The following is a 20503-nucleotide window of genomic DNA, read 5'->3' as shown; positions in this document are numbered from 1 at the left end:
CAAGGGGGCGCACGCGTCTGGAGTTCGTTTGCAGTGCTGGAAGCCCTGGCGCGCCCATTCTCTCTCTCTCCTTCTATCTGTCTTTCTCTCTCTGTCTGTCACTCTCAAATAAATAAAAAAATGAACAAAAAAAAAAATGAGCCTTAGAGCCAGGTGTGGTGGTGCACGCCTTTAATCCCGGCACTCAGGAGGCAAAGGTAGGAGGATCATCATGATTTCAAAGCCACCCTGAGACTACAGAGTGAATTCCAGGTCAGCCTGAGCTAGAGTAAGACCCTACCTCAAGGGAAAAAAAAAAAAGAAAAATGAGCCTTAAGCCTTGAGTATTAAATAAGCCACAAGTCTGACAAATGCGGGGAGTCCTGAGGATTAAATGGAGTGGGCTGACAGAGATAGGGTCCTTGTCATCCCTCACCTTACACCCATCCACAAATGATCCATTTGACAAGGGTCAGTCAGTCCTTCATTATTTCTTATTTATTACTGAGGGCATGTTAAATTATGCCTGTTTTTGACCTCTACTTTTTTCCCTTTAACAATTTAGACTTAGAGCTTAGTACAGAAATAATGGGGAGGCAGATTATTAAGATCAGTTACAATTAACATTTTAAAACTAAGAATCATCAATGCTTATTTTTTTATTGAAATACAGTTTAACTAAATTTACATTCTTTTGTTGTTTTTGTTTTCTACCCTTTGGAGGAAGAGGTCAGTCACAGAAAATGCTAATATTAGGAATTTGTTTTTATAAAGGAACTTCCACTTGTAGCAGCTTCAGACCCTTCACCTACCAATGATTAAAAACGTGACTCAAGATGCTAAAATAGTCCTAATCGCCAAGGGAATATTTTTATGTACTTTATTTACTAACACAGAAAAAACAAATATATTTTCAGGATATTTCCAACAATAAATTGGATTAAGCACAGATAATCTCTCTCCTAAATTGATTTAAAAAAGCCTTATTAAAATGCCTGTTAAGAATTGTTCAGCAATTTCCTGTTCTCAGAACACAAAATTTTCCTGAACCTTTAAGCACCGTTTAGAACAGATGAAGAAACCGGATGTGCTTCTTTCTCCATTACCTGAGTATGAACATGGCATTTATTGCTTGACCATCTCTCTGAAGACACTGGGAGCTGCCTGAGGAAAGATGGCAGAGTGGTCAAAAGAAGCACTGCACATGGCTCCTCTTTTCAGAGAGGTATAGAAAGAAAAACCCAAGTGTGCTCTACTGGCCTTCGGTCTCAGTCCCTCCTGCTCCACATGACCACAGGGCTTCCTTTCTCCCCAAAGACAGTGTGGCATCCTGCCTAGCAGAGCCATTGCTACTTGCTACCATCTGTGGAGCCAGCTCTAGACTGAGGTAAGGTCTGAATACTGCGCTATTGGTATTAAGTTGTTGAAAATGTCCCCAACCTAAGAGGAAAAATTAGGTGGGGATGATGAGATAAAGCCATCAGAATGCTCCCAGAGGCTAGGCTCCTCAAAGACCTTTCCTGGTCTAACTTCAGTCTCATTTGCATTTCAATCCATGTGGATTTATAGATTAAATAGCATTTTCTTACCATTTCCAACCTCTGTGGCTATTTAAGCCTCTTTCAGAGTTCTGCCAATCCTGTTTTGGTACTTACTGTTTGCTGTGAGGAAAAGTAACCCAGAGCTTCACCCATGAGTTGCATTTCTTCTTGTCTAAGGAACATATGAAATGGTCAAACTTCATAAATGCCCATCACAAGGAAGACAAGACAGGAAAGCCTCAGAAATGGCTTGGTGCAAAGTTCTATAATACAGAGAACTTCCAACTTGGTGATTCATATTCTTGGAGACTTGGTGAAGAGCATTTAGGATGGATAGGATTATCTTTCTCACCAGTCCAGGCAGACAGCTGCAGAACAAGAGGGGCTGTCTTACAGCAAAAGCCCCTCCGAGAACCAGCTACACAGACAGTGCACGTTTAAGCAGAAGCCACAACGGCCAGTTTCCCCAAAACATGACGAAGAAACAGCACCAACTTCTAGCCCAGCTGTTAGCCTACAACATTGGCGACCTTGCTTAAACAGATGAGCATTAAACAATACTAAGACAGCTTTGTTCATAGAAAATGGAACAGAACTGCAGTCAAGAGAAACATTGGCTCATGTCCACACATGCATACATTTTGTAAAATTTATATCTTCATTAAACTTTTCAAAACACGACTTTCTTTCTCCCATCTTCTAATGGTAACAGTTGAGCACACCAGTCTTAGAGTGCTGGACTTAGGATAGCCAAAGGAATGAGTTGTATGTTTATACCAGGGCGTGCAGGAGGTCAAGTTACCCGATTATTCACGACCTGTGGCGTTCTCACCCCCCCACAGCGGCTTTCTGGGTGCAAGTATGTATCCAACACAGAAGGGCCTCAGGTTTTGGAGTGACCTGGTCACTTCAAAGCCCGGAGTCTGACTGTGTTTGTACGGGTAAGTTGTTCAAGCACTTCTTTTCCCGTGTGGTTTGAGAGTGTTTGTCACTCCTTTTTCCTTTAAAGTATGGAATATGTTCCTGGAAATACTTCGAACAGCATCGTCTCTGCCACCTCTCACCACTCGTGAAAGAGGTTTTCTGTCGGGGAAGAGCTTGGCCTTCTGCCGGGCGTCTTCTCCGAGGGCGGCTGTAGGTGCTCCAGGAGCGAAGCTGCAGAGCGAGAAAGAGCAGCGGGTAAGGCACGCCCCACGCCCACTCAGTCCGGTTCACTGTCACCTCCCTCCTTAGACCACTTCCCCGATTTCCTTGTCGCCTTTCTCCATGGTCACGTACAAAAAGTTAATAAACTGGAGATTTACCTTGACCCACACATCAGAAGCTATAAACGAGACATCTCATTAAATAAAGTGCGTAGGTGTGATTTCAACATGTCTTTGTGGATCCTCCCAATCTTCCTGTGGTGATCTGATTGCTCAGAGTGCGTTCAGATGGGCTGTCATTGGGAACTGCCTATCTAGAATTTTCCCAGTTCCATTTCCACTTCTAGTCCTTCATTACAGAATGTTCTTAGTTTGTTCTCGTAACACTCAGCATGATCTGAATTTTTTTCCCCCTGAGTTTTTGCTTATCAACCTTATGTCCTATATTCTACTCTTCTCATCCAAACAAGGTAAGTCTCATGAGACTTTTTAGTTTTTTTTTTTTTTTTTGGTTTTGTGAGGTAGGGTGTCTCTGTAGCCCTATGTAGTTTTAGACTATTGAGTCACAGCAATCCTCCTACCTCTGCCTCTGCTGGGATTTAAAGTATGTGCCACCATGCCCAGCATGTGAAATGTTTTTGCTGTGGAAATCTTCGAGTAATTTTTTTTTCAAGGTGGGGTCTTGCTCTAGCCCAGGCTGAGCTGGAATCCTGGAATTTACTATGTAGTCTCAGGGTGGCCTTGAACTCATGGCGATCCTCCTACCTCTGCCTCCCTAGTGCTGGGACTAAAAGGTGTGCGCCACCACATCTGGCTAATATTTCTTTAACGAAAAACTAAATGTATACCACTCTCTTCTCCCTCCCATCTGTCCCTTCTATGAAAGGGGCTGTGCCCAGTATGGTGTGGAACAGAACTAAACTGTGATCCAGGGAGCATTCAAGAGAACTTCAACGTGTTGGGATTAGGACAACAATGGAAGTAATCACTGTGATCCATTTCTTTACCTGTCTACTTTCCCCAGCTATAAAACACAGCCTCTCCCAAAACACCAGGATTTGTACAGTGAGTGCAGTGAGGGTGGGAAGATGGCTCCGGGGTTAAGGGTGCTTGCTTGCAGAGCCTGCCAGCCTGGGTTTCATTGCCAGCACCCTTGTAAAGCTGAGTGCAAGTGGTGTGAGTCTGGGGTCCCAGTGCTCCTACAACGATGGGGGGGGCAGAGTCAGGAGAATCAAGCTCCCTTGGGCAGCTAGCCTGACTTTCATTTGCAGCAAGCAGCAATAGGCTCTGTCTTGAAAAGAAGGCAGATAATCCCAGCACTCAGGAGGCAGAGGTAGGAGAATCACTGTGAGCTTGAGGCCAGCCTGAGACAGTGAATTCCAGGTCAGCCTGGGTTACAGCGGGACAAATAAAAAAATAGCACAGCACAGATACCTCGAGGTTGTTCTCTGACCTCCGTGAGGGCACTATGACAGGCACGTGCCCGTACGCACACAGGTGAAATGAGTACAGTGGGAAAATGTGGAGCATATTTAAATCAAAATTATTTCTCTCACACAAACACATATACCTTACGCATTATTTCTTTTACCTGTAAAGAAAGAGGTGTAGGGGCTGGAGAGATGGGTTAGTGCGTAAGGTGCTTACCTATGAAGCCTAAGGACCTAGGTTTGATTCCCCAGTTCCCACATAAGCTAGATGCACAAGGTGGTGCATGTTTCTGGAGTTTGTTTGCAGTGGCTGGAGGCCCTGGGGTGCCCATTCTCTACCCCCTCCCTTTCTCTCTCGCTTTCTCTTACAAATAAATAAATAAAATATATATATGTGTATGTGTGTATATATATATATATTTATATATATATATATTTTTTTTTTTGGTTTTTCGAGGAAGGGTCTCACTCTAGCCCAGGCTGACCTGTAATTCACTATGTAGTCTCAGGGTGGCCTCGAACTCACGGCAATCCTCCTACCTCTGCCTCCCGAGTGCTGGGATTAAAGGCGTGTGCCACCACACCCGGCTAAAATATATATATTTTAAATGAGGTGGAAGAAACAATACTTAAAACCATTTACTCAGGTACAAATATATCCCAAGGTCCACTTGCATGATGTACTATATGCCTGGGTTTCTGAAACTCAGCTCACGAGGTGCTCAGCTCCCTTCTGCATGTGCTTTCTGGACAGGGCCAAATTGACCAAGCTCCACTTACCAAGAACATCAGCCATTAGCTAAACTGCAATGCCAGTTTCCTCATCTACCTCCATCTTTTGCTCTTGTTGCCTTAATTTCCAGATGGAAGATTATAAAGTCAGTTTTCTAAAATCATGATTGTCTATATGCACAGAACGTGGCTCTGCTTGATGAAGGGAAGGGCAATCTTCCAAGACTAAAGAGTACTGTTTTCATGATTATTTATATTCTGCTCACCCCACTTTTTTGCTTTTGCCTGTGAATGTGTGGGCACGTGTATGTGGAGGCCAGAGGACAAGCTCAGGTATGACCCTCAAGTATGCATACACCTCTTTTTAGACGGTCCCTCACTGGCCTTGGTCTTACTGGCTAAGCTAAACTGGTTAGCCAGTGGACTCCAGAGATCAGCTGTCTGCCTCCCCAGCACTGGGATTACAGGCATGCATGGCTACATCTAGCGTTTACTAAGTGCTGGGGATTGAAATAGGGTCCTCGTGTTTGTCGGCAATCCTTTCAGCCACTAAGCTCTCAACAGAACTCTTTCCTCTGTTTAGTTGTTGCAGTCAGCTTCTCCTTGCTGAGTCAAACATCCAAGCAGAAGCAGCTTATGGGAGGAAGGGACGTCTCCCAGGCTTACAAATGGAATACCATGAGTAGTGGAGGTTGGCTTCCTTCTGTAGATCCAAGCAGAGACATAGCACCACCAGACCCCCAGAGCTCCAGCTGCTCTCCACACCGCTGAGGGCTACACTCAAGAGCTACCCCGGGGACACGCCCCTCGTGGCAGGAGTCAGCCTGCTAGGGGCTCCATTTTAATAAAACACCTGAGTCTGTGGGGCCAGACATGCAAACTATCACATTCAAGCTACAGTACACATCTAGTTATTTTTGTCAAGAAAAACAAAAAGTTGGCAACTGCTTCTAACTTGCATTGCCATCTTTTCTCAGATCATTTTCTTTTCAAAGGAGTCGAACACATTACAGTGTTCCTCCCTCACCGGGCTAGTCTATGTAGGCGTTTGTACTTGATAAGAATCTTTGATATCCAGTTTAGGAAATTCTTTGCTGATTGGTAACAACAGAAATAAAGAAGGTCGTAAGGGCCGGAAAGATGGCTTAGCAATTAAGGCACTTGCCTGCGAAGATTAAGAACCCAGGGTCAATTTCCCCAGTACCCACATAAACCAGACGCACAAGGTGGTGTTTGTTTCTGGAGTTCATTTGCAGTGGCTAGAGGCCCTGGAGCACCCATTCTCTATCTGTCTCTCCCTCTCTCAAAAAAAAATTTTTTTTTAATAAGAATGTCACAATTTACTCATTTTGCAACTTGCACCTAGCTCCAGTAAAGCTTGTGGGAGAAAAAAGCAGTGGTCAGTGTAGACAAGTGGTGGGTGGGGCTTGTCGATTTCCGGGCCAGAGGGCAGATCGCCCGTCCACGCAGCTCCTCCGGAGGCAGCCGGGCTACCTGACTAGTGACTGGCTGCGCTGGAGTGGACACTCCAGGCGTGGCTGCTCCTATTTCCAGAATTCTCTATGAGTCAGTGTGCTCTCTGTGTGTCCAGAAACCACACCGTGGGAAGCAGACGTATCAGTCACCGCAGTGGGGGCTGTCTGCTCCTGCAGCTCACTGCTTCTGGGTCTGGCTGCCTTCGCTTTGGAGCAGGGCTGAAGTGTGCCCCTGTCTGCATGAAGCAGGCACGCAGGTGGCTTTTTGCCTTTTATTCTTTCCAGGCAGATCTGAGTGCATATGCAGAACTGCCCTGTAGTGTCCCCCTCCGGCCATCTGTCGCCTTGGCTGCCTGTGGTTAGATGCAGCTCCTTTGTCCCTTCTGGTACAAACCAGCTTCCACAGGCTTCTCTCAAAGCCCACAGCAGAGCGCTCTAATTCCTTTGCGGCCCGATCTCAGGACAGCAAGTCAGCTGTCCTGCCGGCCCTCCTGCCCAGCAGTCATTCTCTCCCCCTTAGTCCTGGGCTCCATTCTGCCTCACTTCTCTTAAAAGGCTCAGGCAGGGTGCTTCAGAAGCAGCTGTGTGACTCATTACCTTTTGCTACAGTCTTTGGTCACTTAGAGAAAGCCCACAAAGTCCGGCTATTATACCATCAGGAGTTCACAGGCAGCGGGAATAGATCCTGCATCGCTATTCCTTGATGCCTCAGCTGTTTGCCCATTTCCGACTGACGGAGATGAGCCTCTGGGGTGGATCGGGCTGTGAAGAGGGGAAAAATGTCCAAAACCCCGGTGGCTTGTTCTTCCTGCTCTTGTTGATCTCCATCAGAAAGCATGCTTTGTGTCCAGAGCTGACTACATACATGCAGAGCCCAATAGAGAGTGCAAATTCAAGCCCCTGGCTCAAATAAAAGCTAGCTTGTTTCTGTGATCTTTTTCTCCCCGCCTGCCCATGAAGGAGTTCTCACTTGTCATTTAATGTTGAGTTCCTCTGGCAAAGGGATTCTCACAGGCCAGTATGGGCCCTTGTGGAGACCCTGCCCCACGCCAGCCTGCTGTTGGATTTCTCCTCTCAGCAGTCTCTTAAACAGAAGCCTGCAAGCCAAGCCCCGTTCCTTTCCTCAACCAGCGTCCTAATTCCTGCCAGAAGGCAGACCCCAGGTGTATCACCACCTCTTTGCTGAGACGCGCTGAGTACATGGACGGAGACAGATAGAAGGTTACCAGACTCTGGCATCACCAGCTTGGGCCAGAAGGTTTCAAGACTGTGTGTTGGCCTGGAGAGATGGCTTAGTGGTTAAGGTGCTTGCTTGTGAAGCCTAAGGACCGATGTTCAATTCCCAAGTATCCACGTAAGCCAGATGCACAAGTTGACACACAGATCTGGAGTTTGCAGTGGCTGGAGGCCCTGACACGCCCATTCTCTCTAAGTAAATAAAATTAAAAATAATTTTTAAAAAAGATTGCATGTTCCTAACTCCAAGCCTTCCCTCAAAGACAGTAGGGAGGGGGAGGCCTGGGGAGCCAGAAGATACACGTGACTGAAAGAATGGCTGCCTGCCAGGGAGGCAGCAGTAGGTGAGAGAAATGAACAAAGGCCGTGAGTGAGTGCACTGTCTTTCCATTGCCCTGCACTTGCACATTTAAAGGTATCGGCAATCACTGAACACTCAGCACAACCACACTACCCTCCTGACCTCGAGACTGGCTAGCTTGTCATGCCTGCCACACGGTCCTCAGCACCGTGTTCACCCCAGATGCCAGCTTCGTCAGTCACACAGCCTTAACATCCCATGCCCTCTTCCCCACTGCCAGCCACCTGCAGCAGGGGGAGCCCTGCTCTTCCTGGACTGACTGCAGAGACCCAGTTCTGGCTGTACTTCAGGAGGCATTTGGTGCTGGACAGTTCCCCTGGCCAGCTCACCGCTGCACGCGGAGCCTGAGATCCCAGGCAGGGGCTTCTCAGTGGTGTCCACCCCAGGTGCCTACACTGGACGTGCCCGCCCGCCCACACACGAGTGTGCACGCTGAACACTTACAAAGGCACTTAGCTAGGTGTGAGCGCAGCCTGTTGCTGTGTGTTGTGGTCAGTTGCTGGGTGGCAATGTGTATGAGCACAGAATGATTTATCACGGGGACACTCCTGAATACCTGACTTCACATGTCTTCTAAATGTAAGTGATCTCACATGGTAAAATATACGATACCCATAAAAGTTAGCACTAACTTTTGCACTTGTTGATATTATGTCCTGAATTAAAAAAAAAATTCTATTCTTTCTTTTCTTTGGATTTAGGGTTTCCCTTTTTTGGCAAAGAGTTTTTAAAGTTTTCTCTAACATAGCAATATGACTATACACATTATTAAATCAGAATTTCTGATGCATTACACAGGTTTTGACAAATAGCTTGGAAAAAAATGGAGTCATCCAAATTTGCCACCTCCTGAGTACTAGAATTACAATCTCCAACTGACACGTAGCATTTTAATTGTTACACTATTTAGGTGTTTTTTTTTAAATGTCTTATTTTAAAATATTTCATTTGAGAAAGAGAAGATGAATGGGCACGCCAGGGCCTCAGCCTCTGAAAACCAACTCCAGACACATGTGATCTGGCTTTATGTGGGTACTGGGGAATTGAACTTGGGTCCTTTGGCTTTACAGGCAAGTGCCTTAACCACTAAACCATCTCTCCAGCCCTCATTTATTTGCAAGCACAGAGAGAGAGAGAGAGAGAGGACTAGCCACTGCAAATGAAGTCCAGATGCATGTGCCATTTTGTGCATCTGGCTTTGTGTGACTACTGGGGAATTGAACCCAGGTCATTAGGCTTTGCAGGCAAGCATTTAACCACTGAGAAATCTCTCTAGTCCAATTTTTAAGCATTTTAAAATTTGTTACCCTCTCTTACTTATTCTAAAATGTGATTTTAGTAGAAAATGTGGACTTTAAAAATAGTTATTCATTTCTGCCCATTGCATTGTGGTGATACGGAGTGGGTTATGGAACACCAGTTCTTAGAGGTCTGTTGGTACCTGCTGTATAGGCCATACTCTGTGATCAGAACACTGCACACTCTGCTTTCCATCCAGCCGTTGTCAACATTCCGTGCCCTGGGTTCTTCAGAGGAATGCCAGGTTTTTCTGCAGGGCACTGTATGTGTTTATTAATTCAAGTGTGTGACTTGCATTTAAATCTTTTATGTCTTGGCTAGTTTCTGTCAGGCTGATCCATCAATCCATATACCAAAAGCTTCAGTTTTGAGGACAGCCCAAGGGTAATTTCTTCCTGTCCTTGCCTAGTTTCTACTTTCTGGATTTTAAGGCTCTTTTATGACCCTCACAGAAATTTAGGATTGTTTTATATTCCTCACTAACACTTTGTTACTGTATGAAGACTATCCCTACAAAATGGTTTTGTTAAAAGTACATTTGTGCTGCTTTTTTATTTCTTCTGTCTTCTATGTTTTAGCTCTTCTTCATCTTTGAATGCATGTCTCACATAACTTCTGCACAGTAATCCTTCCTTTATAGCTCTCAATATTGTCTCTCATTTCTTTTCTTCCCTAGAATTCCAACTTAATGGAGGTTAGGCCTTTCCATTCCATTCTGTTTCTAAATGTATAGCCATCATCTGATTTTGAGTATTTCTTTTGTTTTGCTAGTTGTTTTTCTTCAAGTATGTCTGTGTCACTCTTGAGTTTTGTTATTTTTAATGTTGAAAATTGTGAAGTTCACAAAAAGTAAAATCTGTACACTTTTCACCTCAATTTTCTTTCTGTATATGTGCCTATGTACACGTATATATCATGTCTGTGTGCAAAACACCATTTTATTTTAGAAAGCCATCTGAATGTAGCCTGCAACCACCGTATGCATGACTTAAATACTTTGGTCCACCTCTCTCAAAACAAAGGAATTCTGTATAAAAACATGAGACTCATAGCACACACAGGAAAACCACCAAATTCAGTAACTTCAACCAGCTGGGTATGGTGGCTCACACTTTTGATCCCAACACTTGGGAGGCAGAGGTAGAAGGATCACTGTGAGTCTGAGGCCAGCCTGAGTCTATATAGTGAATTCCAGGTTAGCCTGGGCTAGAGTGAGACCCTGCTTTGAAAAACCAAAGACATAAATAACTTCAACCAATATATTGTTCCCTCTACATTTACATCAGCTCTTATTTCTTTCTGATCCAGGATCCAGTCAAAGCTCACAGAATTACACTTAACTGTTTTTTTCTCTGTAGTTTCTTGTTATTCTAGTACAGTCATCCACATCCCTTTATTTTTTCATAACATGAGACCTGAGATCACAGGCACAGTTCTGAGTGACGCTCTACACCCTCAGATCATCCATTGATTCTCTCAGTAGACTTGGCTCCAACATCTCACACAGGTGTTGCTATGTTAAGTCCCACTGCAGGACCTCAGGAGGCACACCCATCAGTGCCTGTCATCTGTTATCGTCACATCTATTAGTGACCTCTTACTAATTTGTAATTAGCATTGTGATTATCAACTGGTGGTTTTTCTAGTTTTAGCATTTCCTGATGTTTACTGACAAGTATTCTTTGTTTTGTTTTGTCTTTGAGAACTTTAATGTATGAACATATTCATGTGATATTTGTATATGAAACTTTTACTTTCTTCCCCCTCTTGAGTCTCTACATAGATTTGTAGATCTAAAACGCTGTTATAATTCATTATTGTTTACTATTTTGCATGTATACATTTGGTGCGCACATGTGGGCACATACATGAGTGGGTGCGCATGCATGTATGTGAATATGGAGGCCAGAGGTCAATATTGATGTCTTCCTCAATCATTTTCTATTTTTTGAGACAAGCTCTCTTACTAAACTAGAAACTCACTGATTCACCCAGACTAGAGCCAGCAAGCCCAGGGACTCACCTGTCTGATTCCCCAGCACTGGGATTACGAGGTACATGGCACCATGCCCAGATTTTACATGGTGCTGGGGATCCGAATTCAGGGGTTCATGCTGGCCTAGAAAGCATTTCACACACTTAGCCATCACTCCGGCCCTTGCATTATTCTGTCTACTGGGTTATCCAGTATGAGACCTGTTTGAATCTGTCCAAGGGTTTGTCTGGCACAGCAAACATGATTAATGTCTGAGAATTGTCTTTCTTCCTGGGATAACCAGGTGTTGCAGGCCAGCACTGCCACTCCCACAGCACATCCCAGAATTGAGTAAGGAGCCGAGAGACTCTGGTTCCTTTTGATGTGGAATGGTATATTTAGAAACCAAGATATGGCCACTGGGCATGCTCATAACCATCGGGATGTCCACTGGGTGTTTAACAGTTTGACTTTCCAGTTAAAAGTAAACCTTTTAGAGCCGGTTGTGGTGGCGCACGCCTTTAATCCCAGCACTCGGGAGGCAGAGGTAGGAGGATTGCCATGAGTTCAAGGTCACCCTGAGATGACAGAGTTAATTCCAGGTCAGCCTGGACCAGAGTGAGACCCTACCTCGAAAAACCAAAAAAAAAAAAAAAAAAAAAAGTAAACCTTTTATTTGGTTACTTCCAGAGCCCGTGGACATTTAAAAATGTTTCGTCATCCCTCTGATTATATTTTTATGATACAGCAACCTTTTTTTTTTGTCTAAATAGAATAAGGGAGGAGGAGAGGAAGAAAGAAGGGAGGAAAAAATAGAGAAAGGGTAGTTAGTAAGTATTCATTTATATTATGCCAAGCAGACAGTACCTTCGAAACTGCCGTGAGGATTGCTTTGGGTCCATGGAGCTGAGTTTGTTGCACTTGACCTTGAAGTTTACTGGTGGATATTTGTTGACTGCACCTAGGACAAAGAAAAGGCTGTGTGAGTCTCGTTCTTAAGTTATTAATATGACCATCGTCCATTCTGTACAGTGTTACTTCAGGGTTTCCAACAACCACCCAAAGATAGTCATGTGAAGTGAGAGGAACCTCAGGGAAACCCTTGAAGTTTAATTTAGAAAGTCTCTCTTGAATTTTGGGTGAATTTAACTAAGTTTTCATGAAGACATGTTTAGGTCCTAGTTGTTATCCTTTATAAAAGAGGACATGAGCCAGTTCTAATGACCTTGACTATAATTGATCTGATTTTTAAAAAATATGTTTCATTATTTATTAGAGACAGTGTGTGTAAGAGAGAGAGAGAGAGACAGACAGATAGACAGACAGGACAGGCATGCCAAGGCCTCCAGCCACTGAAAACAAACTCTAGCTGCATGTGCCACCTTGTGCATCTGGCTTATGTGGGTCCTGGGGAATTGAACCTGGGTCCTTTGGCTTTGTAGGCAAGCACCCTAACTGCTAAGCCATCTCTCTAGCCCCTGAAGTGATTTTTTAAAATTTGTTCCTGCAAATTATCAAGATACAAATGGAAAGGGGTATTATTCACTTTATGGTCTTTGTGTCAGAATCATCATTAGCACCATTTGGGTTCAACTGATTACTCACTGCATCTGGAAGTGCACTAATTTTCTATAACAAAGCATGCCTCATGCCATTTTAAAACTTAAAAGGTACTTTTTATAGAAAACTTTAAAATACATTACCTATATATTGCTGTGTGGGGCTGTGTGGAATGAATGACTTAACACTGATGTGCCTTACTTCTAGGGCTGATTTGGATGTGTACTTGAGATAGTGTCTCACTGTGTATTCTAGGCTGGCCTGGACCTCTGTGTGGTCCAGGTTGGCTTCAAAATTGTAGCAATCCTCTTGCCTCTGCCTCCCAACAGCTAGGATCACAGGTATGCACCATATGTGGCTTTAAATTTTAATGTTCTTTAAAAATATTTTTATTTACCTATTTATATGAGAGAGAGAGAGGGAGAGAGAGAGAAAGAATGGGTGTGTCAGGGCCTCCAGCCATTGCAGAAGAACTCCAGACATGTGCACCCTTTTGTGCATCTGGGTAACATGAGTCCTGGGGAATCGAACCTAGGTCCTTTGGCTTTGCAGGCAAATGTCTTAACCACTAAGCCATCCCTCCAGCTCTTTATTGTTTGTTTGTTTTTTTTAATGTGTGTGCACATGGAGACCAAAGGAAGACAAATTTCGGGTAGGTCTTTGCCTTCCACCTTGTTTGGAGGCAGGGTCTCTCATCCACCTGTTGACTGGGTTAATGATCCATGTGCTTCCAGGAAATTCTATCTCTGCCTCCCATCTTCCCTGTAGGCATGCTGGGATTACAGAAGCCCACCACAGCATCCAGTATTTTAGGTGGGGGTCTAGGTATCCAAACCCAGGTACTGACACTTGTGTGGCAAGTGCTCTATCCCTGGAGCCATCCTCCCAGCCCCAGCTTTTTGTGTTTTAAGTTAGATTGCTAGTCCACGGTTTCACTTCTCTTAGGGACTATGAAAGGCACTCCCCAGCCGGTTTTTGGTGCAGCAGTGTTTTCAAATAGGTGCCAGACACTGTCCAAAGCTCCAGAAGGGCATGGCAAGTCAGTCCGCTCATTCCCTAAGTGCTGTGCCTGAACTGTGAGGGGCTCAGAGTAGATCTAAATAAATCTGTTAATGTTGAACAGGTGAGTGTGACTGTGTGGAGCTGATTTCTTACATGTTTATAGCTATGCTTTAAGGACAAGAGAGTTCTATATATCTAAGTTCTAGAAAGAAGGTATTTGGCTGCATCATGGCTTTATCTTTTCAAAGGTACTCTGTGTATGTCATGTACTCTGTTTTTTCTTCTTGAAATCTTTGTCCTTTACCTGAGGGGGATAGTACCTTATCTGGTCATATAATTGGATTAATTGCCATGAACAGCCACCAAGAGTATGGGGTACCAGAAAAAAAATTCCATCAAGACTTCTGGCCTCATAAGGAGTGTTTCTTTTCAAGTGTAGCAAAGAATTTTCAGGTGGTCTTCTGTCTTACACTTAGGAAAGTTTTGTGATGACTTACTTCAGAATGACAGCTGGCCCCATTTTTTTTTTTATCTTCTATTTGGGGGTTCTATTCCAGAAAACATCAAAATAAACTTCCTTCTGGGAGCCTACCAGTTTTCTTAAACCATAAGGTATATATGAGTCCCCTTAGGATCTTTGATAAAATATGGATTCTGCTCAGAGTGTCTAGGGCAAGGACTAAAATTTTCACTTCTAACCAGTTCTTAGGTAATGCTGGTCCTGTAGGAATTCCCACTGGATAAAAGGGGGCATGACATCAGCCCTATCTGCTGTCCCCCTCGCCTTGCACTGTCTGTAAAGCCTTAGCTGTCTCACTGTTTATTACACGTGACAAGTTTGAGACACAGTCAGGACTCACTTGAGCATGCTTTAGCCTAGACATTAACTAGTCTTTACATGAACTCCAAGAGACCATTTACCCTGAAAGCATCCAGAAATTGTATCCCATGCTTTTTAGCCTTTAGACTTAGATCCAGGCATAGTTTTTTTTTTTTTTTTTTTTTTTTTTTTTTTTGTTAACCATCCTGTTGCATTAAAAAAAAAAACTGATTGCCTATTTTTCAAGAAAGCTCATTCCAAGAAAAACAGCCCATGTTTGCTTTTTATGGGCACCAGTTTTACTCGCTCCTGGCATCATAAAAAGTCATGAGGCCAAGAAAGTTTTGTGAGCCTGCGTGTTTCATTCTGACAGGTAAAATGGTATCTCCCGAACACTCCAAGCTTTGCCTCTGGAACTGGTAAAAGCAAGCCAAGAATTGTTTATTTATTTATTCTTTTTTGGCTTTTTCTGGTGTGTCAACTGATGAAACCTTCCATCCAAGGACAGCATGCTGATGTTACATAGCAAGGGTTCTACTCTGCAGCCAAAGTCCAGGCTGTGATTCACACCCCCAGACTACATTGCTCCATGCAGACAGATGTGCAAACAGCTGCTTGTTATGATTGTGTCTCCGTAGGAACAAGAGGCATAAGAAAAGCCAGAAAATTAAACACTTAGGAAGCAAAGGTTTCTTCCCTCCCACCATCCATTACATATTTTCCTTTCTGACCCCTTCAGTGCCCTTGAGGATAGACAAGAGATTTCCAAGTAATGTCAGCTCATCAACCCTTTTCTGGGGGAATAATTTTACTCGTAATGTGCAAGAAAGAACAATTGTATGACTTACGTCTGATCGAGTTTATAAAGGACTTCACAAACTTCACACCATATCTGTGGTCAGGTTTATGAATTCGCCCAAGCTGGATCAGGTGATGGTCCACGGGGTGGCTGGCTAGATCTTCCAGTTCCTTGGCATTCCAAGCAGGGCCCAAGGAGAACACAAATATGGCATAGCCCTGACATTTGGCTCTCAAGGCCTCTTTCTTTAAGGCTTCCCCATCCAAGTGGCTGCTTTCCCCAGCAGATATCACAAATATGACTTTGTTTCTCCTCAGATTGGGTGTGCTTGAAAAGACATTGTCCAGAGTCCACCGCAAGGCATGGCCAATGAAAGCATCTCCATTGAGCTGGTAGACAGCTTGTTCCACATGCCTCTTCATGAGGCGCTTACTGCTGTAGGTGGTAAGGTTGAATTCAGTCCTGACAGGACTCTTGTGAGTATTTGGTAGGAAGTCTGGAGGAGCATGGCTCAATAGGGCCACCCTGTCTCCAGTGACAGAGGTCTTTGGCTCTGGGGTGATTTCAAAGTGATCTAACAGTGCCCCCAGGAGGGTTCTTATGTCTTCAAAGTCCACACTTTCCACATGACGGGAGCCATCCAACAAGAAGGCAGCGTCCAGGTAGGACTGCACAGGAGGTGGTCTCTCTTGGTCACAGGAAGCATCTGGCTTGCATATATCTGCAAACCAAGTCACTTACGGTTATTAAGCAGACATGGACAGAAACAGAAAGTTCATACCTCAGCTATCTGGACATTTAGGAACTTCATAGGCCTTGATGTTAAAATAGTTATAAAGTGACTTTAAATATCAACAAAAGCAAGATTTTCTCTATTGCCAAAAAGTACAGAGTACACTGAGCTTCATTCATTTCATGCCCCTGTATTTTTTTTTTTTTTTTTTTTTGAGGTAGGGTCTCACTCTGGCCCAGGTTTACCTGGAATTCACTATGTAGTCTCAGGGTGGCCTTGCACTCATGGCAATCCTCATACCTCTGCCTCCTGAGTGCTGGGATTAAAGGCATGTGTCACCACCCCTGGCCTGTATTTTATTTTTTTTAAGATTAAGTTACATTCAACAGAAATTTGATATTGGTTGTCACCTTTATAAAGTCTGAAGGGAGCAGTTTATCTCTTGCACACTGGAATATGCTGTGTCATAATAGTCTCTAGGTTGACAATATATAGCTTAAACCAATGGCCTTTATTGCTATGCTTACTATTTTTCTGTGATAAACTAATCTGCAGTAAGAAAGAAGGCCTAACAAAAACAATGCATCTTGGAGCTGGAGAGACTGCTCAGTGGTTAAGGCGCTTGCTTAAAAGGACTAAGGGCTCGGGTTAGATTGCCTTGTGTCCACATAAAAGCCAGGTGCACGGAGTGGAACATGCATCTGGCATTTGTTTGCAGTGGCAAGAGGCTCTGGTGTGCCCATTCTCCCATTCTCAGTCTGTTTCTCTCTCTGCTTGTAAGTAATAAAGCATTAAAAATTGCAAAAAACAAAAGACTTTGAAAAACAAAATTTTGGGGCTGGGGAGATGGCTCAGCAGTTACAGTTGTTCATTTTCAAAGCCTGACGGCCTGGGTTCCATTCCCCAGTGCCCACATAAAGCCAGATACATAAAGGGGTACATGCACTTGGAGTTTGTTTGCAGTGGCAAGTGGCTCTGGTGTGCCCATACGTTTTCTGTTTGGTTCTCTCCTTCTAACAAATAACTAAATAAAGCTGGGTGTGGTGGCGCACACTTTTAATCCCAGCACTTGGAAGGAGGCGGAGGTAGGAGGATCACTGTGAGTTCGAGGCCACCCTGAGATTACATAGTGAATTCCAGGTCAGCCTGGGCTAGAGTGAGACCCTACCTTGAAAAACCAAAAAATAAATAAATAATAAAAATAAAAATAAAAAGAATTTAAATCCTGGTTAAAATAAAAAATACATATTTTATTTCCATTCATGTCCACCTGTGTCTACTCCTCACAGAACTACATCTCACTTTGATGCGCCACAGTGCTTATCCACTGAAAGCACAAGACATTTGTTAAATGAATGAATAGAATTTCCACTTATTTATGATCTTCCATAAAATATGAGGGCGCTTTCAGAAGTATGTGAATCTCATTAAGAATGTGCAGTAATAAAAACAGAGTGGATTTTGTTGAATATGACCACAGTGAATATTCAGAGGCATAAAATAAATTGGCAATGGGAGGAACCTAGAGATCATTTAATCCTCTAATTTTGTGGAACAGACTGAAGCCAGGAAAGTATATCAGTTTTACCAAAGTATGCACTGTCCTATTAGTAGAAGTTTCTACCCACAAAGACAGTGATCATTAGATAAGACACCATGAGGTGAGGTCATGGGGCGGTTCCTTGGTTTGAGAGAGCTGGGATATATTTGGGCTCTGGTCTTGGCATGAGAAAAGAAGTGGGGGAGAAGAATTTTTGCCTCTAACTAAGTTAATTCTTGGCCTCAATTCTGTGGTCTTCCTGCAGTTTTAGGTAATTGTACCTAACTGCCGTCAGACTGACCCACAGGTTCTTGCAAGGCTAACATTCTGTCTACTTTTTCAGTCAAGTTGGTAACTGAGGATGAGAATGCCTGTTTAAAAACCAGTGTATAGCTAGAGAGAGTGTTTAGAAAGTAAAGTGCCTGCCTTGCAAGCAGAACAACCCGAGTTCAATCCTCAGTTTCTGTATTAAAAATTCTGGACATGGTGACCCATGTCTGTAATCCCAGTGCCAAGAAGGCAGAGCCAGGGGAATCCTGGCTAGCCAACTGAGTACAAGTGCTTGAGATCCAGACAAGTAAGAAACCCTGTCTTAAAAGGGGGAAAAGAGCTGGACTGTGTTCCTGGGGACAACACCTCTGGTTCTCTGACTTCTACGTACATGTCTACACACCTGCAGCCACGCATGCACCCTCACACATACATGCGTAAACACTTCCTCTATACACTCCCATGCAAACACTTAAAAAGAAGACCAGGCGTGGTGGTGCAGACCTTTAATCCCAGCACTCGGGAGGCAGAGGTAGGAGGATAGAGGTAGCTCAGCCTGGGCTACAGTGGGACCCTACCTTAGAAAACAACAAAACAAACAAAAAATTAAAGAGAGAAATGGAATAACATATGCAGACAGCTGCATAGATATGGATAAATTAGATATAGGCATGGGCTATACATAAAAACTATTAAATAAAAAAACCTGATGGTCAGAATGCAGATTCTATGGATGTACCAAACTACCTAAATTCACTATTGTTCATAGACTCGATAAAGATGGTTCTTCCATGGTCCCTGACTGAAATTTAATGACCCTGTATAATGGTCAGATGACAGAAGAGTCACCTGTGCACAAGGCAATTTCTAAAATCAGGGACAGCAGGCTGCCCATTTGCTTCATTTTGTGGGGTTTTAATTGTGAGAAATGACAGCCAAGATATCTTCCATTATATGCCTAAGAGACAAAACATGGGTTTAAGCCAAGAAATGGAGCCAAAAAAAAAAAAAAATCTATCCCCAGTCACATATGTGCAGCTTCGTATTGTGCAACCTACCAGTCTGCCATTGGAAATGGCATGTTGGAGGTGCAAGTGGGAATATATACAATACAATACCTGCAGGGGCCCAATCCCACCCAGTGTGATGCACAGGGCTGAGGAGTGTGAGCAGAGGAGCTGATTAGACTGATGTGGAGGTCAGACTAGAGGTAGTGGGAGCCGCCTGGGGGAAAATCCCCCTTCTTCAGAATCCCCTCTCCTCGTGAGGTCACCTGTGCCACCAACTCTAGCATCTCACTGATGCACATAGAGATGGAATCAGACATTTTCTCCATGCCCAAATGAAGAGCTTGGGGAGCAGAGTGAGACCTGCATCCCCCCACCCCCAACCCCAGGCACCTCAGCCAGCTCTCTTGAGTGTGATTTGGTCATGAGGCCTTGAGCAAATGACCGCATCTGTCTAAACTTTACTCTCGTCCTATGTACAGTGGAGCTAATGATCGTTCAAATGTCTTGAGGCGATTACAAAGCTAGAAAAGTACGCTGATTAGAACAATGCTTGGGACAGAATCAGGCCAATAGCTTCAGTCTCAACTGTCAAGGCCATTAGCAGTTTCATATAGTGTAACTCAAACAGTGCATAGCCAATGGCAAAAACGTGGTAAGCCTCAGCTATTCCATCTACCAGTAAGCTCAGTGGCTTCCACTGCTCTTAACTAGAGCAATCAAATGGAAGGTGAGACCTATAGACAGTGTGTAAAAACACAGTAGAAAAATCAATACTGCAAATCTTTCTGATGCTTAACCCTTGGGAGTCTAGGTAGATTCTCTTCAATGAGAAATGCATGAGTGTCTGCTGTTTTTCCACTTCTACTATAGTAAAAAAAAAAAAAAAACATCTCCAGGTAGGAGGGTGCCAGATTTCTTTCAAGCATTTCTTAGAGCCTGTGAACATTTGAGATTTAGAAAACATATAAAATACTTTACAACATGAAAAACTTGGCAATGACACAGATGAAGTTTTCCTAAAAACCATTACTGTTTCCTGGAAGCTGTACTAAGCAGAGGGGCCAGGATTGTAACCCCCACCCCACTGCTGGGATGCATAGGGGCAGACCCTGCAGGCTGAGCTGAGAGGCTTCATCCGTGGGAGAGGCAGCGTGATGAGGTGCTCCCCAGCTCCAGGGAGGTCCTCCCCAGGTCATGCACATCCCTGAGGCCAAATTCCAGCTGCTCCCGCCAACACTGACTCAATGCACTTAGCAGGCTTGATGAAATGACTTTCTCTCCATGGGTCTTACCGTAGCAGAAAGTGCACCGCTGGAGTCTCTCTAAGGCTAGCATGTCGTCGGTCCCGGTGGGAACCATAACAACTTGGAATGTGCCCGTGTCATCGATCTGCAAGAAGCAGGAGCAGGAGAAAGGACTGTTTAATGGATAGGAAGACAAGAGCCTGCAGCACCATTCAGGGAGCTGAGGTCTGGGGAGGTGGCTAAGAGTGCAGCTAGGTTTCACCCCCGATCCTCCCTCTAGCTGTCCAATCAGAATGCTATGACTACTATCTGCCAGGGCACTGGGAGCTCTCCCTCGTGAGGCCCTTGCTCT

The 20503-nt window shown here is 44.1% G+C and overlaps 1 protein-coding gene across 1 annotated transcript in view; it reads right to left on the bottom strand.

Moving 5' to 3' along the window:
- Nucleotides 1–2116: 2116 nt before the first annotated feature.
- Nucleotides 2117–20503, bottom strand: part of Col6a6 (collagen type VI alpha 6 chain) — a 168539-nt gene continuing 150152 nt past the window's right edge. The window contains exons 34-37 of the mRNA XM_045136583.1: nt 20200–20296; nt 15404–16075; nt 12041–12134; nt 2117–2675 (exon numbers count right to left, since the gene is read on the bottom strand). Of these exons, the coding sequence (XP_044992518.1) occupies nt 2471–2675; nt 12041–12134; nt 15404–16075; nt 20200–20296 (1068 nt within the window). The 3' untranslated portion in view covers nt 2117–2470. The remainder of the gene's footprint in view (nt 2676–12040; nt 12135–15403; nt 16076–20199; nt 20297–20503) is intronic.

This window comes from Jaculus jaculus, chromosome 17 (genome assembly GCF_020740685.1).
Source record: "Jaculus jaculus isolate mJacJac1 chromosome 17, mJacJac1.mat.Y.cur, whole genome shotgun sequence".
NCBI classification, from domain to species: domain Eukaryota; kingdom Metazoa; phylum Chordata; class Mammalia; order Rodentia; family Dipodidae; genus Jaculus; species Jaculus jaculus.
The sequence above is the reverse complement of the archived record's forward strand: the minus strand, read 5'-3'. Positions and strand labels throughout refer to the sequence as shown.